General features: G+C 38.0%; 1 protein-coding gene across 2 annotated transcripts; it reads left to right on the top strand.

The window, feature by feature from the left end:
• The first annotated feature begins 1,531 nt into the window (after positions 1 to 1,531).
• On the top strand, positions 1,532 to 20,294 carry MATR3 (matrin 3). 2 transcript variants are annotated; one of them, XM_010084905.1, is made up of 14 exons: positions 1,532 to 2,701; positions 7,199 to 7,260; positions 7,791 to 7,832; positions 8,087 to 8,194; positions 9,229 to 9,283; positions 9,747 to 9,872; positions 10,535 to 10,660; positions 10,851 to 11,021; positions 12,308 to 12,439; positions 13,831 to 13,874; positions 14,325 to 14,715; positions 16,543 to 16,783; positions 17,384 to 17,505; positions 19,241 to 20,294. In XM_010084905.1, the coding sequence occupies exons 1-14, from the start codon at positions 1,811 to 1,813 to the stop codon at positions 19,289 to 19,291; spliced, it is 2,562 nt and encodes an 853-aa protein (XP_010083207.1). In that variant the 5' UTR covers positions 1,532 to 1,810; the 3' UTR covers positions 19,292 to 20,294. The 2 variants fall into 2 exon arrangements, with proteins under 2 accessions (XP_010083207.1, XP_010083206.1); XM_010084904.1 differs by having other exon boundaries at positions 8,087 to 8,187; positions 9,231 to 9,283; positions 16,390 to 16,783; positions 19,241 to 20,293.
• The last annotated feature ends 448 nt before the right edge of the window (positions 20,295 to 20,742 follow it).

The following is a 20,742-nucleotide window of genomic DNA, read 5'->3' as shown; positions in this document are numbered from 1 at the left end:
CATAAATATGTAATTTTGTAACATGCTGCTACGGAGAAAGAAAACCCAAGTGCTTTTCAGCCTGAAGTAGAAATAACTTTGTGCTATTGAAGCAGGGCCCTGGATTGAGTAGGCAGTTGGGGTAGAGACATGCTCATAACCTTGACCTTTTTTCTTCTGTTTCCAGTACAGGAGAAATTGCCTTCTGCAGAACTGGTCTCTTCAAGGAAAAATCCTTGCTTTCATTTTGTCCTTTCCATTCCTCCCCTAACGTACCTGTTCTCTTAGAAGCTGATTTCATGGGGAGCTGTGCAATTTGTGCCTGTTTCTTTTCCAAGTGATTACGTGTTCTGTGTGCATCAGAGTGGCAGTGCTGGAGAAGCAAAACTGCTCTGCAGAGATTTGAAAGGGCTTTACTGTGTTGGGGACCCCAGAACAACGTATTCCCAGTGGAATGTTTTCACGTGTGTTTGGTTGCTTTAAAATTTGTCTATCTGTTCCAAAGCTGAAAGAGTCTGGGGAGAAGTACTACTGTTTATTTCTGCTCTGCACTAGAAAAAAAACAAAAAGAACATTTTGTGAAATATCCATTGCTCTGTAAAATACACTCTGGATATTGGTATGTTGTTTAGTTAAAACTTCAAGTAAATGCAGTTGAAGCAAATCTTGAAATACTAGGTTGGTATTTTAGTGGGATGTGGGGCAGATACCCGTCTCTTCTGAGGATTGGCTTAGGATCTTTAACTACCACATGTGGTCATGGTATCAAAGTGTCTGGTGTGAACCATGGAAGCAGTGTGCTGGTAAGAGACACAGACGCCACTGTCGTGCGGGGCTGGCTGGGGGCGAAGTGCCATCTCCTGACTCACCTAGTGCCTCTTTCTGCAGGAGCAGGGTTTCCTTGGCTCTCCCATCCCAGTACTGAGCCTGAACTTGTTTAGCTTGAGGTCTGAGAGTCCAGGCTGATGTCCCAGCTGCAGAGTAACAAAGAATCACTTCTGAAGTGCTGTTATCAGTATAACTGCAATTTGAGCAAGAGGTCTTGTTTACTTCCTGCAAAATTTAAAACTTATTTTTCTTGTTCACATCTGTCTTCACATCGGTAATTTGAATTTTACTGCATAAAGATTGAATATTACGTTTGGTCTTACGTACCAGATCTTACAGCAGAAACTTTTTGCCCAAACTTCAATTACTTTTAACTTCCTTTCGTCCTATTCTGTGGTGGTATAGGTTTCATTTTCAAATATGTATTATATGCCAAAATCATCTTGGATTCTATGGGCTTAAGTTTTTTTGTGGTCTTCTCATAGACACAGCACAGTAATGCAGGGTATAAACCAAACCATTAACCAGAGATCAAGGCTTATGTGCTAGTAAACTTTAGATGCTTTCAGACATCCCAAACTTCTGAAATTCACTTGTCTTCAGTATGAAAGTAGCTTTTTTGTAGAAGAGTAGTATGTATAGGAAACACTACTGTATTTTTATCTGAAATAAAATGTAGGTTCTGGGTGCCTCTTGAATCTGTTGTGTAATAAAAGCCTTGTAAGATTGAGATCTTTAATGTTTTTTAGAGCAACATGATGCAAAAGTTTTTAAAACTGCATCTGTTTTAAAGGGATTTATGACTAAAACTGCTTGTTTTTCTACAGAATTGTCTGGTGTTTCTCAGCTTGAAGAAGATCTGCAGTCATTATTGATCCTCTTTCTTGGCGTTACCATTTTTGAAGTGAAGTTTGCCTAGCTTTCTAGTGTGAGCTCTCTTTTCAGCCATCTTAAAAAAAAAGAATTTTTTTGATCCATAAAGTAGACAAGCTATAGTTCTACAATGTCCAAGTCATTCCAGCAGTCATCTCTGAGTAGGGATTCACAAGGTCATGGGCGTGACCTCTCTGCAGGAATAGGCCTTCTTGCTGCTGCTACCCAGTCTTTAAATATGCCAGCATCTCTTGGAAGGATGAACCAGGGTACTGCACGCCTTGCTAGCTTAATGAATCTTGGAATGAGTTCTTCATTGAACCAACAAGGATCTCATAGTGCACTGTCTTCTGGTAGTACCTCTTCCCATAATTTGCAGTCTATATTTAACATTGGAAGTAGAGGTCCGCTCCCTTTGTCTTCTCAGCACCGTGGAGATGCAGACCAGGCCACTAACATTTTGGCCAGCTTTGGTCTGTCTGCTAGAGACTTAGATGAACTGAGTCGCTATCCCGAGGACAAGATTACTCCTGAAAACTTGCCTCAGATCCTTCTACAACTTAAAAGGAGGAGAGCTGAAGAAGGTTATGGTAGAGATGGCAGATCATCCACACGGGAACCACCGTACAGAGTACCTAGGGATGATTGGGAAGAAAAAAGGCATTTTAGAAGAGATAGCTTTGATGATCGTGGTCCTAGTCTCAACCCAGTGGTTGACTACGACCATGGAAGTCGTTCTCAAGAATCTGGTTATTATGACAGAATGGATTATGAAGATGACAGATTAAGAGATGGAGAAAGGTGTAGGGATGAATCTTTTTATGGTGAGACTTCGCATAACTATCATAAATTTGACAGTGAGTATGACAGAATGGGTCGTGGTCCTGGTCCCGAGAGATCTCTCTTTGAGAAAAAGAGAGGTGCTCCTCCAAATAGCAATATTGAAGACTTCCATGGATTCTTACCGAAGGGTTATCCCCATCTGTGCTCTATATGTGATATGCCAGTTCATTCTAATAAGGTGAGTTATGCACCAGATACTTCTGTTTTCCTTTACGTTGTAGTATCTGTTCTGTTTTTACCTATTTCTTTATTTCTGTAGCCTGGTTGCTTTTGAAATGATCTGAAAGTTGGTTTGAGAGTGAAAAAGGCACTTGGTTTATTTACAAAGTAATTGTTAACAAACACTGTAAACCAGGGCTTTACATTAATGTATGTTGTTTGCCCAGATTGCTTAACTTCAAGTCAAACAGCTATCATCTGCTGGGATATCTTATTTATATTTTACATCTACATGTTCTCTTAACCACAAACATCTGGCATTCAAACAGGTTTTGGGTGGGTGTTTTTGCTTTTTGTCGATTGGGAGGTTTTTTGCAGTGTACCTACTGTGCTGTTCAGGAAGCTAGTTTCAGCTCTCCTCCACATCTGTCTTGATTGCTGATTTATATGTAGTTAAGATGCATTCTTGCACAGTTCGGCTTTTTTTTTGGAAAGAGTTAATGTAGAGCCCTGGAACTTATTTGCAAAAGTAAAAACCACGTTTTAGATTAGCTCATTCTTGCCTTTTTAATTTCACTTTAACACTCTATCTCATACTATGACTGAAATTTGTCGTCATTTTTCTCCTTTTTCACAACTTTCTTAGACACTTCAGATTCACTTTTTATTGTCACATGTTGCATCTATCCCTGTAGACTCTCCGAGCAATCAGTCTGCTGTTGCAGTATCCTGCTCTGCGTTCTGGTAGTGTTCTTTACTTGGCTCGCAAGTAGAGCGGATCTTCGGGTGTATTCGGTTATGCTGACACTTCCCTCTTAGTTTATTCGTGAGAGTTCAACTCTCTGCAAAGGTAGCAGGGGACTCAAAATGGCCTGTTTATTCAGACGGTATTTTCAGAGCCTTCTCGCTTTCAGCTTTTCCAATTTGACTCATCTTGCTGATTTTCAGTCTGCTAGGCAATTTAATTGGCTAATTGGCTAATACAGTGCCCCTCTTGTCACAATTAGTGGCTAATTAGCTTGAGAGCCTTCAATTGAAAATATATGCTGTTACTGTAAAATTGAAACAATGTGGAATTGCTGTTACTAACCATTTCTTTACAGTTACCTCTCAAAAAGTGCTGCTTCTGTACATCTAATCTTTTTGAAACACAAGAATTATTCTGTCCCTGCAAGGAAATGATCAAACCGGTTTTAGAGCACGCACTGTATGAATCCAACGGATCTGACACTTTATAAACTTGTGGTGCTTTAATTACTTTTTATATTAAATAACCACAGTAATCCGGGTTTCTTGTCTCCTATGTTTGACATTTATTTTCATAAAAGGTTTTAAGTGTTAACAGTTCAGATGCCATGCTCAGTTCTGTAAAAGGACTTCATTTGATTAGATTGAAAACAAACTTCTGGGGCCCTTGAAGATGGCAACTGGTAATCCTGTAAGTAGGGTTCTTTTTAGCACTTTATTTTAAAGCCTCCTGGTTCTTAGTTTGCTTTGGTATGAAGATCTATTGAAAGGATATCCAACATGAACTATCTTTCCAGGTATGAGAAATACCAAATTCTTTTGACAGCATAACTTAAGTGGCTGACTTCTTCTGTAACATGTAAAACCATTTTTTTTTTAGGCATATGCTTTGACTTAAACTGTTGGTACCCCATAAAATATTTGAGATTGGATCATCTGTTTCTTATGACCCAAGTCTGGGATTAGTTTCGAATTTCAGAAATCACATCACCACAAGAATTGTTCTCTTTCTCTCCTTTTTTCCTCCACTTTGCATACCTAATAGTTACAGTATTTCTTAACTTTGTGTCTCCCACAAAATTGAATCAAGTAGAATTTGTACAGTAATCCGATCTGAACCAAAATTTATGGAAAGCAGAAAGGGAATGCTTTTCTTAGCTGGGACAATGCAAACTTATTACTGCAATATTAAAATCTAATTTTCCCCACCTCCAAATAAAAATATCATAGAAGATTTTTTTAAAAGTGTATGATAAAGCAACGTGTATGTTAAGCCCAAACAAGGGGTTAAACACCCTTAGTATAACTTAAGATGGCAGACTAGTCTTCCGTGTTTTCCTTTTTAGGGATGTTCTTAGTTGCTTCTTTAATCTGATGTGTATAGATTTTAAGAACCAGTTTGTTTTCTATCTAATTGTGAAGTAGATCATGCCCCAGTTTTTGTAGGCATTTTGTCAATCCTAATCCCTTTATCAAGGAATGAGGTGTTAGATAGGGAGGGGTTGTTTTACCTGCCAAAGAAGAAGGCTGATGCCACATTAGCAGATGAATTTGGAGGTTAAACGCTTGGAACGGTGATACATCTCAAAGGAAAAACATGACCCTGTTCCTAATAGAGGCCTATCTAAAATTAGGTGCTTAAGTTTGGCCTAATTTTCTGAAGAACGGTGCGGCCTCTTGCTTGTATCAATTGAGGCAAAAGGTAATCTGAGTTTTAAGAATCTCTGTTCAGATTTTCTCCAGCTTAACTTTGGGCACTCGTGTTAATTAGTGTCTGCAAATATCTAGTGCCCTGAAACCTCTGGGGAGTGATGCTTCAGAGTGGGTAGAGGCAGGGAGTAAAGGGAAGTCCAGATTAAGAATTGTATTTAATAAAAAGTTAATAATGTGCATAAGCCATTGTTGTTCTGAAAACTTTCCCTGGAGGAAAAAAAATATCCCAAGTGATATGTGAACTCTCCCTTTTTTACCAATTTAAAAGCATTTGAAGTATAATGAGAATTAGGTCTCCCAAACATTGGCTTGAGTTTGCAGATAACTTCTATTCCCGTTTATAATAATTTAAATTATGTGTTAAGACAGCTTCAAAGCATGTTATATCTAGCTGAATTGGCCCCTGTGGCTTTACAGATTGTACACCCAGAATTTAGAGGGTTTTTTAGTGTTTAAAGGACTGTTTTCTGTAGGATAGTGCTAAAACTTCTTAGCAAGTTTTAAATGGAAGAAACTTTGCTTTTAAGTATTGACTATTTCATAGATAGCTAGGCCTGCTTGAGGTTTTTGGTGGGGTTTTTCATCCAGATTGACAGTGTATTTATTAATTTATAGTTGCAGAGCCTACATCTTGTGCAGTTAACAAGAAAAAGTGGTACGCTCATTTTACATGTTCTTGATAAAATCAATTAAGGTTTCATCTTACTCCACATTATATTCTGTGTGTCATGGAGTAATATTGTAGTGTAGCTTAACAACAGGACTTTATGGGAGACTTCAGATCCAGGTTTTTCTCCTTCGTGGAAAGTGCACGGTAGGCATTTAGCATATAGAAACCTTACAGTAAACCTCAGGAGTGCCTCATTGTATCCGGAAGGATGGCTCTAGTGTGGCAGAAACTAAAAATCAGGAAAGATGAGGGATCAGGAAAAAATAACTTGTGGGTGCTGAGCAGAAATACATGTGAAAGTAGAGAGAAACAGTCGGCCAATGCAGTCTGTGTCCACAGTTGAAAATGTCATGATGAGAGAAAACCTTCGGTTGTTAAACAGCACTCCAAAGATCTATAATTACTCTCCCCTTTGTTTCTGTGGGAGCCCAAAGCTGACTTGCCCCACGTGTCTCAGCTGATCCCTTTGTTCACTGAGGAGCAGCAGAGCGGAGACTAGACTGTGGCTCACGTGTGCAGAAGTGAAGCTTCAGCAGCTCTGTCACTTTATAAATACAAATATAACACAAAGTAGTGCTGTTACTTGTAAGAATGTAAGGATATGGAGATCAGGCACTCTCTAAAGGAGGAGTCCCTGTGCCTTCTCTTTAAATAAAAAAACTCCCTTTGTAATAAAAATAATCTGCAGAGAAAAAGTAGAAAGCCCTCATTCCTTTCTAGAGCTAAAGCCAGAACCAGAAGGAATTTTACCTGGCTGATTTAGTGTAATTCCATTATTCCTCCTTGGTACCATCTTGATTTAGATCTCCTTTTTCCCTTGATTTTTCACCTCAAATGGTTGTATATTTTTATATTTCACCTATATACTTACAGTTTGTCCTAGCTATGTACTTTCATTACTCTTAGTCTTTCCTTTCTGAATTCCTTGCAGTTTCTTGGCTTCTTTATGGTTCTAAAAACTTGAGTGCTTAGTTCACATTAATCTTTAAAAGTCTGAGGAATGAAGCAGAGAGAGTGGAGGAAATTCTAAAATTACTGAAGGAAAAAAAAAAAATCTCAGCATCCAGTTCTAAAAGTTGAAATTGCAAGAATGAGCATGTATGCTGTAGCAGTTATCCCGCTGAGTTTTGCGCCTCTGAGGCAGGATCAAGCCCATAGATTGCAAGACATTTTCCATCAGACACCTTTTCACCCAGATTAGCAGTTCAGAGTTAGGTCCAATTTCAGTGTCTCTTTAAAACACTACAAAAAAGAGATTTCGTTATCTGTATATGTATCTTCAATACTTCAGCTTAGAAGAGAAGATACTGCACTCTACAACATTATTTTGTTAAAAATCGCTTGCCATATGTGGCTTTTAATTTTTAATTATTTACTTTGCTGCAGGAGTGGAACCATCATATCAATGGAGCGACTCACAGCCGACGTTGTCAGCTGCTGCTTGAAATGTATGAATTTGAAGTACAGTAAACATTCTTGTGGCGTGAGGGCATGTACAACTAAATAATGGTCAATTATGTGGCACAAAGCAGGTTTGGAAAACATGCTGTGCCTTGTAGGGAATAAAAACGTGCAACAAAAGAGCATCTTCAGGACAAAAAAAGGGATCTTGGTTCGTAACTTGAGTGTAACGTTTTGAAGAGTTGGATCTTAAGAGTTGAGACTATAGTGATTTTTTTTTTTACTAGTCACTTATACCAATTTCTAAATTTTTGTCATAAAACAAACTATGCAATTTGTATTATAAATTGGCAGACATCTTACATACATTGTAGGAAGCTTCTCACCAAGAAGAGCACTTTTATTCTGTCAGTGGATCCTGCTCATGTCTCTTGTAGTGGTCCCGTAGTGGGCAGTGTTCCTGGGTGTTTTATCTGTGCTAACATCTAAAGGTATTGCTGCTTGTGTGAGAATTACTACACAGGTAGAAGAGATTGTATTTTTCTGACTTTTTGTTTGTTTGTTTGTTTCTTTTAAGATATCCAGAATGGAATCCTGACAGTGATTCAGGACATGGAATGTAAGTAATAATGAATTCAAAAGTATTTGTAATTTTTTTATTTGAAGCAGAGGACATTCTTAACACTTTATGGGAAACAACATGCTTCCTTTTCTTCAAATGGCTACCTCCCTTTGTCCTTTACTAGCTGAAGAGCAGCAGTAGGAGTAGCTTCTCCTTGGATGCTCTGCATAAATCAGTTTGGGTTTTTGAGGAATGAAAACTTGACAGTTTTTTGGTTTAAAATTAAGGGGTTTTTTCCTCCCTCTTTCTAGGGGTGATCCCTTTATGTTGCAGCAGTCCACAAACCCTGCGCCAGGAATTCTGGGACCACCGCCTCCTCCGTTTCACCTTGGACCTCCCGTTGGGCCAAGAGGTAACACCAACAGGCACCTGCTTTACAAGACTTAAGTTCTTGTGGTGTGGTTTTTTTTTTGTTGTTTGTGCTTTAATTTGTTACCAGTGTCTTAGAACAACAAACCAAAACACTCAGTTTTCTGAGCAGTGAAACCGAAATACTTTAGTTCCCCACTGGCCAAAGACTGGTGCTCAGATCCCACACTTCCACCTTCCTGCTAACTGCCAGCTGTGTTGCTGTGGCTGGGGTGTTCTAATTGTGTTGGATTAATCCACACGTGGTTCGGACTTCTGTTTTTTCCTATCTAGAAGATTTTTTTTATATCTGTCTTCTGTTTAGGTACATGTTGGTGGGGTTTTTTTGTGAAACTTGCACAAATTAAAAGTCCTAAGTGTCCCCACCACCACCACCTTAATTTCAAATGAATTTGACAACTAGATGTGAATAGCAACTGAGAAATGGGAAGATGGCTCATGCAAGCCTCTTCTGCACAGGAAGGCAGGCTAAGAATCAGGTTCCGGCCTGCAGTTGTTACTTTCCTACCTTTTAAGTAACTTGAGTGACTAAAAGAGCAAAACTAATTAATTTACTGAGGTATCCTGACAGCACAAGTATCTCAGACAGTAGATTGTGCATTATGATAGAATTGTTGGTTTAGAACCAAACCTAGGAGTCTTTTTCTACACCTAAAACCTGAATTGCAGAAAGTGTATCTTATGTTAAAGCAATCTCACGTCTTTTGCGTATGGAGACATTTTGCTATGGCAAATCTTACTCCAGAACAGGGGAGGTTTTTTCAATACTCTTTACATATTCTCTGCTATTTCTGCACATCTCTCATGTTAAACTGAACCGAATGATCAGGACCTTACGTTGCAGGAGCTCTGAAATAAACAAATTAACAGTCTTTTCAGACTGTAGTGAAATAATTTGTTTTTAAAACTTGGTGTAATTTTTTATAGTATTACGAATGACTTGTATCTCAAGAAGTTGTAAAGAGACATGTTAATAGCAGTCCTGCAGGTTGAACTAATCTTGCTCATTCTTGTCATTTCTTAAAGGAGCTGGAAATGGAAATATGCAAGGACCGAGACACATGCAAAAGGGCAGAGTGGTTAGTATAAAAAATTGTTGCTTTTTTCTTAAGACACAGTTTTAAGGAAATATGCCTTTTGTTGCTTTCATAAGATATTTTTTTAATTATTATTAATGGATTGTCTTTAAAAGTGAGATTTTAGGATTTATTCCTGTGGAAATACTGAAGCTTTGGAATAAGACTGGGGTTTCATTGTGCCAAGTACTCTACAAAATATTTGTTCCAAAAACTGTACAGACCCTATTTAACCATTCTCTTATTATGAAGCTGTGGGACGTGAACATACAGAAAGGCAACTTTGGCACAGCAGGCATCTTCCTTTGTGCAGATCCCTGGAGTTTTCTGTGCCTTTTCTGTATGTGTTTTGTTTTGGTTACTAATGAAGATTTAAAAATTTAAAAAAAAAAAAAAAAGTAGAGCAGAGCCTTGATAGACTTTTTTTTTAGGTTAACTGGTACACATTTTCTTTTCATGTCAACAGGAAACAAGCAGAGTTGTTCACATCATGGATTTCCAGAGGGGAAAGAACTTGAGATATCAGCTGCTTCAGCTTGTTGAACCATTTGGAATAATTACAAATCACCTGATTCTAAACAAAATCAATGAGGTAAGATGAGGCCCTTTAGTACTGCTGTTGGCACCGCTTGCTGTCTTTAGTGTGCTTACTGTCTCTGTGCTTAACTTTGGAAAAGGACTTGCTTGGCTACCAAGCAAGATCTCACACACGTCACTAAGGTCACGTATGAAAGGACAAGTGACTGGTATGTTTCTTCACAGAAATGTTGTAGTACTGCATTTTAACTTAAATATTGTTAAAAAATCCTTCTTGGTGCTTGTTCATGGCTTTCTCAAAAATACATTATGCATAATATATACTATATTTATATGTTATATACCAAAATACAAATTCTCTTCTTGTTCTAGTAGTCTCTGAAAACTTATTTGGTCTTAATTTGTATTATACAGAGTGTCGTATTTTGAAGTGTTGAAAAAGCCAATGTCATAGAAGAGAAAAAGCAGGAAGCAATTGAATGTTCTGAAGCCAAATTTAGGTGGAACGTAAACAAACCAAATAGTTCTGTTTATGCACCTAAATAAAGTATGTGAAGTTGTTGCCAAGTTCTGCAGTCAGTTACTGTTGTAACCAAAAGGCAATTTTAATTTCTGATGCAGCTGTCTTTATGGGAAAGCAAGGAAGAGCTTGAGATTTTAAACAAAACTACCAATTCTTGAAGGAGCAGTGCTTAATTTGTTTTTATATGATTTCAGGCATTTATTGAAATGTCAACCACTGAAGATGCCCAGGCTGCAGTAGAATACTATTCAACAACACCCGCTTTGGTATTTGGTAAACCTGTCAGAGTCCACTTGTCACAGAAATACAAAAGAATAAAGGTAAAACACACTTCTGCTTTTTTTAACATTGCCTTGTGTAATCCGGGGCAGTCAATGTTATGAGGCTGTTGCATTTAAGTTATTCTTAATTTATATACTCCTCAGCTGTATCCGCTTAATCCAGGGACAGTCACCCACTTATGTTTTATGTAGTATGTGCTTCAAAAATTTTATTCCCTTTTAATTTTAGAAACCCGAAGGTAAACCTGACCAAAAAACTGATCCTCCAAAACCAGAACTTGGTCGTGTGATTCACCTCAGCAATTTGCCTCATTCGGGATACTCTGACAACGCAGTACTCAAACTGGCGGAACCGTATGGAAAAATTAAAAACTACATACTCATGAGAATGAAAAGCCAGGTAACTGATTGTAGGAATGCGCGTGTGTGAAGATTTGAAACTAAGGTGTTTAACTGTGAAGAAATTACATGCCTTTAATTGGTGCACGTGTAGACCTTCTGCTCTAGCATAAATATGGAAATTATTAGGGGACCATGGCCGTTGTGTTTTGCTATCTAGCTTAGTGCTATCTAATGTGAGCTGCTTTAAAAAAAAAAAAGAAGGAACAGGCCTCAGCTGTGAAGATGGTATATTTAGCATGGAGGTTTCTTTTTTTTTTATATGCAGATTTCTAGGAGCCTTGGAACTTTTTTTAAGGCTGAAAAACTCCTGTGAAACATTAATAAATATATTGCACTATTACACGTTTCTTTCATCTACCCTTTATTTTTCATTCTTTAAAATGAAACAAGAGCAGTCCTGCTGTGGCTCTCTAACTTAAAAGTTTGAAGCTAGTGTGTTGCATGTGTATAGTGAAATGCTTTGCATATGCACAAGTATTTTATTTTTATAAATACACAGGAGTTTAAAGTATTTCGTTCTAATTTTTTTCTGCTTTGCTGTCCCAGTTTGTTGCTCCCTTGAGTTAAATAGGAAATTCCAGTGCTTTTCCAAAGAGATGAGTGCCTGAATCCCCTAATGCCACACTTGTGAAGTGAAAAATTACTAGAATTGATTGCATGACCCCTAGGAAGTCCTCCATGACCTTATTTCACTAGAAAAAGAAAATCCTTTGCTGTCTAAGTTGTATGCAGAAACAGCTTTCTTCTGTCTGCCGATGATACTCTATCCCACCTGTGTTTTTAAAGGCTTGTTCAGCAAACTTTGTGTCATAGGGTTGTTTCTTGGAGGAATACCTCACAGAGGGCTTACAGACCAGCACCTGCTGCCTTTGTTTCAGGCTTTTCTTGAAAAATACAAAATACTGGGGTAGTTTCTTAGCTACCCTGGAATTCCCGGATATTGAAACACCAAATAAATGAGTTTCATTGTTCAGATGCTTTTGATTTGGAATAATATTTTACTTTATGGTGACTTTTTCTTTTGCAGATATTTAAATGCCTGTTCTTTCATTTCTGAACTTCCTATGGGAGAGCTATTACTGAATTGAAAAGCTGGGGAATATAGAGCACTTTGGTAAATTTTGAAATTAAATGTATGGCTAGTTTGGAGAGGATGGATATAGCTGAACCTCATAGTTTTGTTTCAGCATTTGGAAACGCTATGTTTTAAATTAAATAGTTTTGCCTGCAAAAGTGTTGCATATTTCATAGTTGTTTCTAACTATTTTTATTAATTTTTTTCAGGCTTTCATTGAGATGGAGACCAGAGAAGATGCTTTAGCTATGGTTGAGCATTGTGCCAACAAAGCGCTTTGGTTCCAAGGCAGATGTGTGAAAGTGGATTTATCTGAAAAATACAAGAAACTGGTATTAAGGGTAAGTGGTGGTTTTAGTTGTTTAATTGTAGTTAAAGGTGTAAAGTGAAGTGAAATTGAGGATTCAATGCTGCTTGTAAAATGGAAGGATTCGCTTTAGTATTTTCTGGCTACTTAAGTGCAGTTACCTAGTGTGAGTGTGGTGTTTATGAGGTCTAGAACACAGAAAACGTATTTTCCTTTCAGATTAAACAAAACCCAAAAAACTGCTAGAATTTGGATTTTAGAGTAACTGGTATAGATTTTAGTTAAAATTTCTCCATTTTGAATGTTCTGTAAAATGGGTTCTTCCTTTCCCACCCTCCTCTGAAAATGATCAGTGAGCAAAATCAATCTGGGTGGCAGAACTATACATAGTATGTGTGATTCTCGGCTTTTCACAGCTGCTGGTCACTTTGTCCATTTTGTTGTACATGTACTCCTGTGTACAGTAAAAAGACAAAATGTTACTAGGGACTTCTGTTTAAACCATGAGGTATTACAACAGAATGTGCTTCCTGTGTTGGGTACCATCCAAAATCTTGAGCACCAGAAAGCTTTTTGATGCCTGTTGTGGACACTAACCCTGACTACCTCGCTAGATAGATTTAGTCTTATGATCTACTTTTTTGGAATAAGCTTTGTCAAAATTTAGGATGTAACTGCACCTTTGCACGTGCAGCTCATACCAAGGAGGGAAGGGTTGGCTGATAGCTGTTTTTTCTTTTTTGACACGACACCTGGCTAATACTCTTGAAATCATAAGACTTTCTCTGTCAGACTAGGACACTAGGTAGAAAAGCAGGAGAGATGTGATCTGGCAAGCTGTCAGATGTTTTGTAAGCTTTCTGTTGTGGAGTATGAAGAAATCTTACTGTTGCACATGGTCACGCACCAAAAATGAACCCTTTGTGGCAAATTCAAATACTTAACCAATGCATTGAAGAGTTTTCCATGTTACTACCATACGAGTGGAATTTCCTATTTAGGAACTCCTAAATAAGTGAACTGTTGTGAGTCTTCTGGAGCGTTCCATGTAGCCCACCACTAATCATAGGGAGAAGAGGACAGCGTAAGAGTGCCCTTGCCAGCACACCACACTGTATCAGTACATAAACAAAAGAGGATTTGTATATAATTTTTCTGGAGCAGGATATCCCATTTGTTTTTGTATTGAATTACTGATAATTACTGTAAATAAAAACATGGGATTTCTCAGTTGGTAAGGTCCTGTCTAACGTAATGGCAGTTTATTTATTGGTTGGTAGGTGGGCATGGTGAAAGAGTACCTGTGGATTCACATAATTGGAAGTGCTTGGGTAGACTGTGCTGTCTGGTCTGAATTAATGCTGCAGCAGTTGTATAAATAATATTCTATTGTAACTTATAATTTTTTTTGTAATTTTATTTTAGATTCCAAACAAAGGAGTTGAACTGCTGAAAAAGGATAAAACTAGGTAATTTCCTCGTGCTAAAGCATAATGTTGTTTAAAAGGAATATGAAAATATCTCTTACAGTATAGAAATTACACAAAAGAAGTCAGGCAAGCTCTGAGATCTAATTGTTGGGTTTTGTGCCCTGAGATTAACTGTTTCTGATATGTGACCTGGCCTGTTCCTCTCATGATGGAGATTTCACAGCCTCTTCAGGTGCCTCAGGAAATCTTTTCCAGTCCTTAATTAGCCTTGTCTTCCTTCAATTTAAACCCATGAGCAGTAGTCCTGTCTTGAAAAGACAGTTCCTCCTTGCAGCAGCCTTTTGCATATTTGAAGGTTCTTCAACCTCCCATTTTCTGAACTAAAACACCATCTTTTTCAGGCTTGTGTAGAAAAATATAATCTACCTTTTTTTGGTAATTTCTGGGCTCTCTTCAGGTTTAGAAGCAAGTATTCTTTGTTCTTTACAGAAAGAGAACATATTCTCCAGACAGCAAAGATCCTCCGGGTGATAAGAAGCCTAAAATAGATGCTACTCAGAAACCCGAAAGTGGCACTGCAGAAGATAAAGCGAAAGAGGAGAAACCAGATGATGCTGCTGAGCCATCGGGCGCTAAAAGTAGTGAACAGGCAGACCAAGATGAGCCTAGTTTACTCCTTGAATCTGAAGACGAGCTGCTAGTGGATGAGGAGGAAGCAGCAGCGCTGTTAGAAAGTGGCAGCTCAGCAGGAGATGATGCAGATGTTGCCAATTTAACTGATGTGACTACTGCAGAAAAAAAGGACACAGCTGATGAGGTGACCGTAAAAACTGAGGGAAATGTTGTGGCCAATCCAGCAGCAAAGAAAAAGCTTAAAAAGGTAATTGTATAGCAAGGTACCTGGGTGTGCAAAACCTGTCTAACTTAAACAGCACACCACAGCATGTTCTATTTCACATCTTTTCCTGTGGCTCTTTAAAACACATGCATGGCACACCTGTCTGAAGAGAAGCAGGTGCTAAAGCTCTTGTGAAGAAAATGGGAGGTCCCATTAGATGCAGCTTGCAAATGGTATCAGTTATAAATCACTGTTTCTGTTTTGACAGAAACTGGTAATTTGTGGGATCCTACCCATGTCGCTTCCTGGGGGTATTCTTGCCTTGCTTTTCACTCCTTTTTTGACTAATACTAAGCAGTCAGAACCTGTTTTCTCCCGAGACTGGCTGTAGTTACTCTTCTGAGCACAGAGCAGAACAATGACATTCAAAAAAGTATTTATTTGGGACTTGAGGCTGATCTAGACTTGGAAAAAATTGTATGTCCATCTAGGCTTTATGCCTAGCCAGAAAGGTGGGCAAGTCCGTTTGCAGTTAGCCACTGCCCATTTCCAACTGGAGAAGAAAAAATAAATTTAGTTTCAAGATGTCTTCAGTCACAGGCTACTTGCTGTGAACTTTTTCTCACCAGGTGGCCCCACACTCTGATGGTTTTTTATGTCTTACCAGCTGCTTTTTTCCTGTTTGCATGATCTTTGGTTATGTGGAGTGGCATGCAAAGTTTTAGTAACTTTAGTGACTTGGAATTTTGTTTTGTAAAAAAAAGTAAGGCATGTTCCTTATCCTTAATGAATGAAGCATGCATGGTTTTCAGCTCTGGGGGTTCCTTCTGTCAGGAAGCCAGTTAGGTGGTGTTGAGATGGAACACTGCCAGTGCAAACAGCAGCGATTGTTTCTTATGATGTGGGTATCCGTTACGAGAAACTGCCTTGAGCCCAAACTTGCTTCCTTGAAGTCCTACATTCTTAGAGCACAGGTGTAAAGCTAATGCTGTTTCACTAGTACTGATGGTTGCCATTAAGCATGTGGAATACTGGTATCTCCATATCGGCAGGAAGGTTTAAAAAAACAAAACAACAGAATTCAGACAGCTTTGCTGTCTTTTAGTGAAGCTGGGTTTTAAGAGACCAGTTTCGGTGGTTGGTGTTTTCTGGGTTGTTTTTTGTCTGTTTTGTTTTTAATGCAGAAGCTTCAAGCTTTCCTCTGGGTGAAAAAGAGCTCTTAATTTTTTTTTTTAAGAACTTTTATACTATTAGCAGGCACAGAAGTGTCCTTGTAAGGTTTTACCTTTTATACAGGTGTGAATTTGAGGATCTTGTGGGACTGTTTCAAATAGAAGCAAAACCTGTGCATTGCAAAATGATTTCCACTTAAAATACTAATGTTAGAAGGACTTTCAAAGTAAAAGAACAGAGCAAAAAGATACTGAAATTCTCAAGCTGAAGATCACATGTTGATATGATAAAACAGTGGAGCCTCATGATGCAAAAAAAAATTGATTCTGAAATTACACACTTGATTCTGGGAAAGTGGAGTACATTTAAAAAGAGCTTGTTAAACTTCTGCATGCTTGAGTAACATTTTGAATGAGTGAGGTAGGTCTTCCTTCAAGCATTTTTCCGGGGAATTTGGAAAAGATATTTATCTTCATAAACTTAAGACAGTTTGAGGGAAACATTTAAGAATAAGCTGACATAAGGAAAACATTTTCTCAACAGCGATACGTGGGTGGCTTTCCACGGAGCATGGAAGGTTTTGTCACTCTAGATGAGGTCGGTGATGAAGAAGACTCAGATCATCAAAAACTCCGCAAGTCGGCTTTGGCACTAAAAGCTGCTGGCAAAAACGATGATAGTTTGGCAGAAATCAAGGTAGACAAGATTGAAGAGCCAGAGCAGGAAAATGAAACATTAGAAAATGGAACCAAAACTGAAGATAATTTGAAGGCTGAAACTGTTGAAGCTTCTGACACCCCAGCAGCGCAGGATACTGAGAAAAGTGCCCATGAAAATACGGACACGCAGGATGAACAGGAAACAAAGAACATCCAAGAAAAAACTCTAATTCCAGATGAATTTAGGATTGGGCCATACCAGCCAAACGTTCCTGTTGGTAAGACTCTTCCCATTTCACTTCCAGTATGTCTCTGTGCATTGCAGTAGCATTTCTCATTTCATTTGACTTTTTATTTCTGGCAATGCATTGCCTCCAACGCTTTCATTTTAGGGCTTCCCACTCTTCCCCTCATCTTCACTCCTCCCCTAACCCTAGTATTCTTTCTTATTTTTCCCTTATTTTCATACAGTTCTCCATAACACTTTCCTAAGGCAGAAAATAAATTGGAGGAGGTGTATTTTAGCAACACAAGTTCAACTAGTAGCACAAATCACAATAGTGGTATCAGTTTAGACTCATACTAAATACTCAAAACTCAGAAACTGATCACGGAACGTTGTTCGTTCTTTTGAAGAAACCAATAAAATGGACCCTTAATCTGAAAGGTTGATTTTAAACTTAAAAAAAAAAGCCTGCACATATTTAGTTATTACTAGGCCCCGCCTGAATAAACTAAAATGAGGACTTTTAAAGATAAAGCAGCTTTTAATGTAAAGTGAATTATGGTTTTAAGATTTAGCTGAAATTACATATGACATTACAAGAAATGATGTAGAGTAGATCTCTTAGTTTATTTTGTGGTGTTTACTTCTCTAGGTGTGAATTATGTGGTACCCAAAACAGGGTTTTATTGCAAATTGTGTTCCCTGTTCTACACAAATGAAGATGTTGCAAAAAAGACCCATTGCAGCAGCCTTCCTCATTATCAAAAGTTGAAGGTAAGGCAAAAACTTGTTCATTTTAAATGGCGTGATTCTTTCCCGGGGAATAGATCTGAATGAGACTGGACTGAAGAAACAAAAAAAAAAGCTTTCAGGCAGTGGAATTTGGCTTCCTCTATAACTTCTAAATCAAGCTAGACATCTCCAAAACTTCATCTTTTTAAAATAATATTCAGGATACGTATTTTAAAGATGGGCTCTGCATTTTTCTTTTTGTAAATTTGGATTGATGAGGCCATTTCGATTGGAGTAAAGGCCAGGCTTAGAAGTAGTGGTGCAGAGTAAACACATATGACTCAAATTCCTTCCAGTTGTCCCTTTGAGAGTATTTTTAACCAGTCAACAGACCTTAAGCTGAAGTTTTTATATATTAAAAAAGAAAAAAATCCATATTTGCAACTTCTGATTTTGTGAGCATGTTTTACAATTTCTAATTGGATTAGGTAGCACATTTGCATGGCGTGAATGATAATGCTGCTGCTGAATCTTTGTGTTCTGTGAGCTGCTGTTAAATATTGCCTCCGAGAAAAGATCCTACACAAAATTCTAATAATAATAATGCAGTGTTCACATAAATTGATTTCATAGCAGTTGATTATTGAGCTGAAAACAAACCCTGGGGGTCCCATAGAAAGGAAGAAGGTGGCATCGCAGACTCAAAACATTTGCTTTCTCCCTTGCAATAATAGGGAACCCTAAACATACAGGGCCCTGGAAGGCAGATGGCAGAAATAAATGTCACAAAGCAAACAACATTATCAGGGAGTAGACCAGAAAAACAATTACCCTGTGGAATCCTGTAGTAAGAAAAACCCACCTCATCCATCACCCATAGCTTTTTTATTTTTTTTCTTTTATCCATTGAGGTACCTGATTATGAGACTTTAAATACTTGATGTGAAAGGGGAAGTGGGGGAAATAATCCCAGTTTATTAACTTTATCACTTAAATGAAATGTGATTTGATTTGCTTTTTCCATGGCACAGATGCCTAATGAGCTGCTCTTGAATGACTTTGTAACATTGGTGTGGTTTTAGAATCGGGGAGGAAAGGTGGCGGGGGGAATATCAGCTTTTGTTTCACAGTAGCAAGGCACTTCTCTGGCTGGGACTCTTGTTCACTTCGAGAGCAATAAGAGTGAATAAATAGATGAATTGATACTCCTACCAAATGTCATCGAAGTGACAACAAATTCTTCTCACTTCCAAAACACCTCTTCCCTAGGGAGGGGAGATGTTTTGTTTTTGGCTTTATAGATAGCAAATCCTGACCAGGTAAGTGGCACAGCTGCTGTCACAAGTCCATGACAAAATGGAAAGCAATTCTCTTGGCCTGTTCAGAAGGCATTAACGGCAGGGCCATGTTAGTGCTTGCTGGGGCTGCCCTTGGTGTTTCCTGGTGGCAAGCTGTGTGGTCAGTGACATAGTGATAATCTGGTGGTGCTTCAGAGGAGCTCCACTTCAGAACACAGAGAAGGGCCAGTCTTGTTTGTTATGACCTTGCCAGTTCATGTATTCACAGACTTGAAAATTGGAATGATGTTGTGACTGTGAGAAACTCTTTGAATATATGATAATCTGGTGGTGCTTCAGAGGAGCTCCACTTCAGAACACAGAGAAGGGCCAGTCTTGTTTGTTATGACCTTGTCAGTTCATGTATTCACAGACTTGGAAAATTGGAATGATGTTGTGACTGTGAATATATCCAAAATACAATTGCTTTCTTTTAACAGAAAATTCTGGATAAAATGGCAGAAGACTACAGGCAAAAGAAAGAAGCTTAAAAGGAAAGAAGGATGTAAGGAAAACAGTGTCTTTGTTTTTAATGATAATCTTTTTTAAAAACAGTACAAGTAGTAGATGGAAATACTGTATTCTTTTTTGTTTAGTGAAATACAGTAGGCATTATAGGTCTGTTCATGTGTTAAATGTTGTAGCAAAAGCATATGCAGTTAAGTTAATGACAAATTTGTTCTTAATGTGAGAATGGCAACAGGTTTTTGTTTTGACACTTCAAGCTATTAAAGAAAAATCTTGCACCCTTGTGGAAAGCTCGTCTATGGGAAGAAAGCTTCATTTAAGTGAAACTTACTACTTTCAAGCTGCAGATATTGTCTTTCAATTCCAGTCTCAATAAAAAATAAAAAGTAACACTGTATTTTTATTTTATCTAGAACATTCCATATTTCAGTCTAAGCCTAGCAGATATTTACTTTGGTGTGTAGGGCTGTCATTGCATTTCACTTTTGACAAGTCTTTAAATGTAAGTTGCTTTTTTAAATGTTGAATTGCAGTTTCTTTTAATGTCATTGCTGTTATATAGCAAATAGGAAAATCAGTGATTAGTCAGCTTTACAACTTTGTGATTTTTTTTTCTAAGCTCTTGATAGACTTTCCTATTCAGCTATTCAGTGTATTTTTAGTGAAAAGTAAATGCCCATTCTCCTCTGACCAGTATTATTTCCTTGAGCTCTTCCTGCTTTTACTTGAATCTTGCAGCTGTCGTATGTCTCAAGTATATTCAAAAGCAGCATTTGAGTCCTGAAATGTAAAAAGGTACCTTTATATTCACATGTAATTTTCATACCTGCATTTTAAAACCGTTTTTGTTAAAATCTGGTTTCGTCAAGAATCTTTAGAACTGTGCTCTTAATGTACCTGCACACGTGATCTGTGAACAGGAATTTGCATGTGTAACCTGTGTTTATCTGTAGTTTTTGTTATTTACTGCTTATTTGTGATTTCGGGTTACTAAAGTGATTACCAATAAACAAAGCTAGGCAACAGTCATTTGTTATAGATGTTTGGCATGTTAACCAGTGTGTCTGCTGAACTCTGGACTCCTGTGTTTGTGGTACCACACTGAAACTCTAGCTCTTTTTAAAAGTTGCATGTTTTAACACCTGCGATTTAGCAGCTTGCTGCATAACTTTTCTTTCTCTTTCCTAAAACCTCTTTTGTTTCCACACAAATTAAAATATCACTTGTTAAAACACTGATAGATATATTCTGCTGCCAGTTGTATTTCTTGAGTTTTATGGTATTTTCATCAAAGCTGAAGTTCAAGCTGCATTGCGTTTGTGTGGATAAAATGACTAGGGACAGTTCTTTCAACCTGAGCCTCCTGGGGAACAGGGAGGCTTCAGTGCTAAGAAGGGTTTTCAAATGTAGGAGGCTGAATCTTGACAAAGTTAATTTACTTCAGCAAATACATCTAGCAGACACAAGGTGGTGT

This window comes from Pterocles gutturalis, unplaced genomic scaffold (assembly GCF_000699245.1).
Source record: "Pterocles gutturalis isolate BGI_N339 unplaced genomic scaffold, ASM69924v1 scaffold19260, whole genome shotgun sequence".
Lineage (NCBI taxonomy): Eukaryota > Metazoa > Chordata > Aves > Pterocliformes > Pteroclidae > Pterocles > Pterocles gutturalis.
The sequence above is the reverse complement of the archived record's forward strand: the minus strand, read 5'-3'. Positions and strand labels throughout refer to the sequence as shown.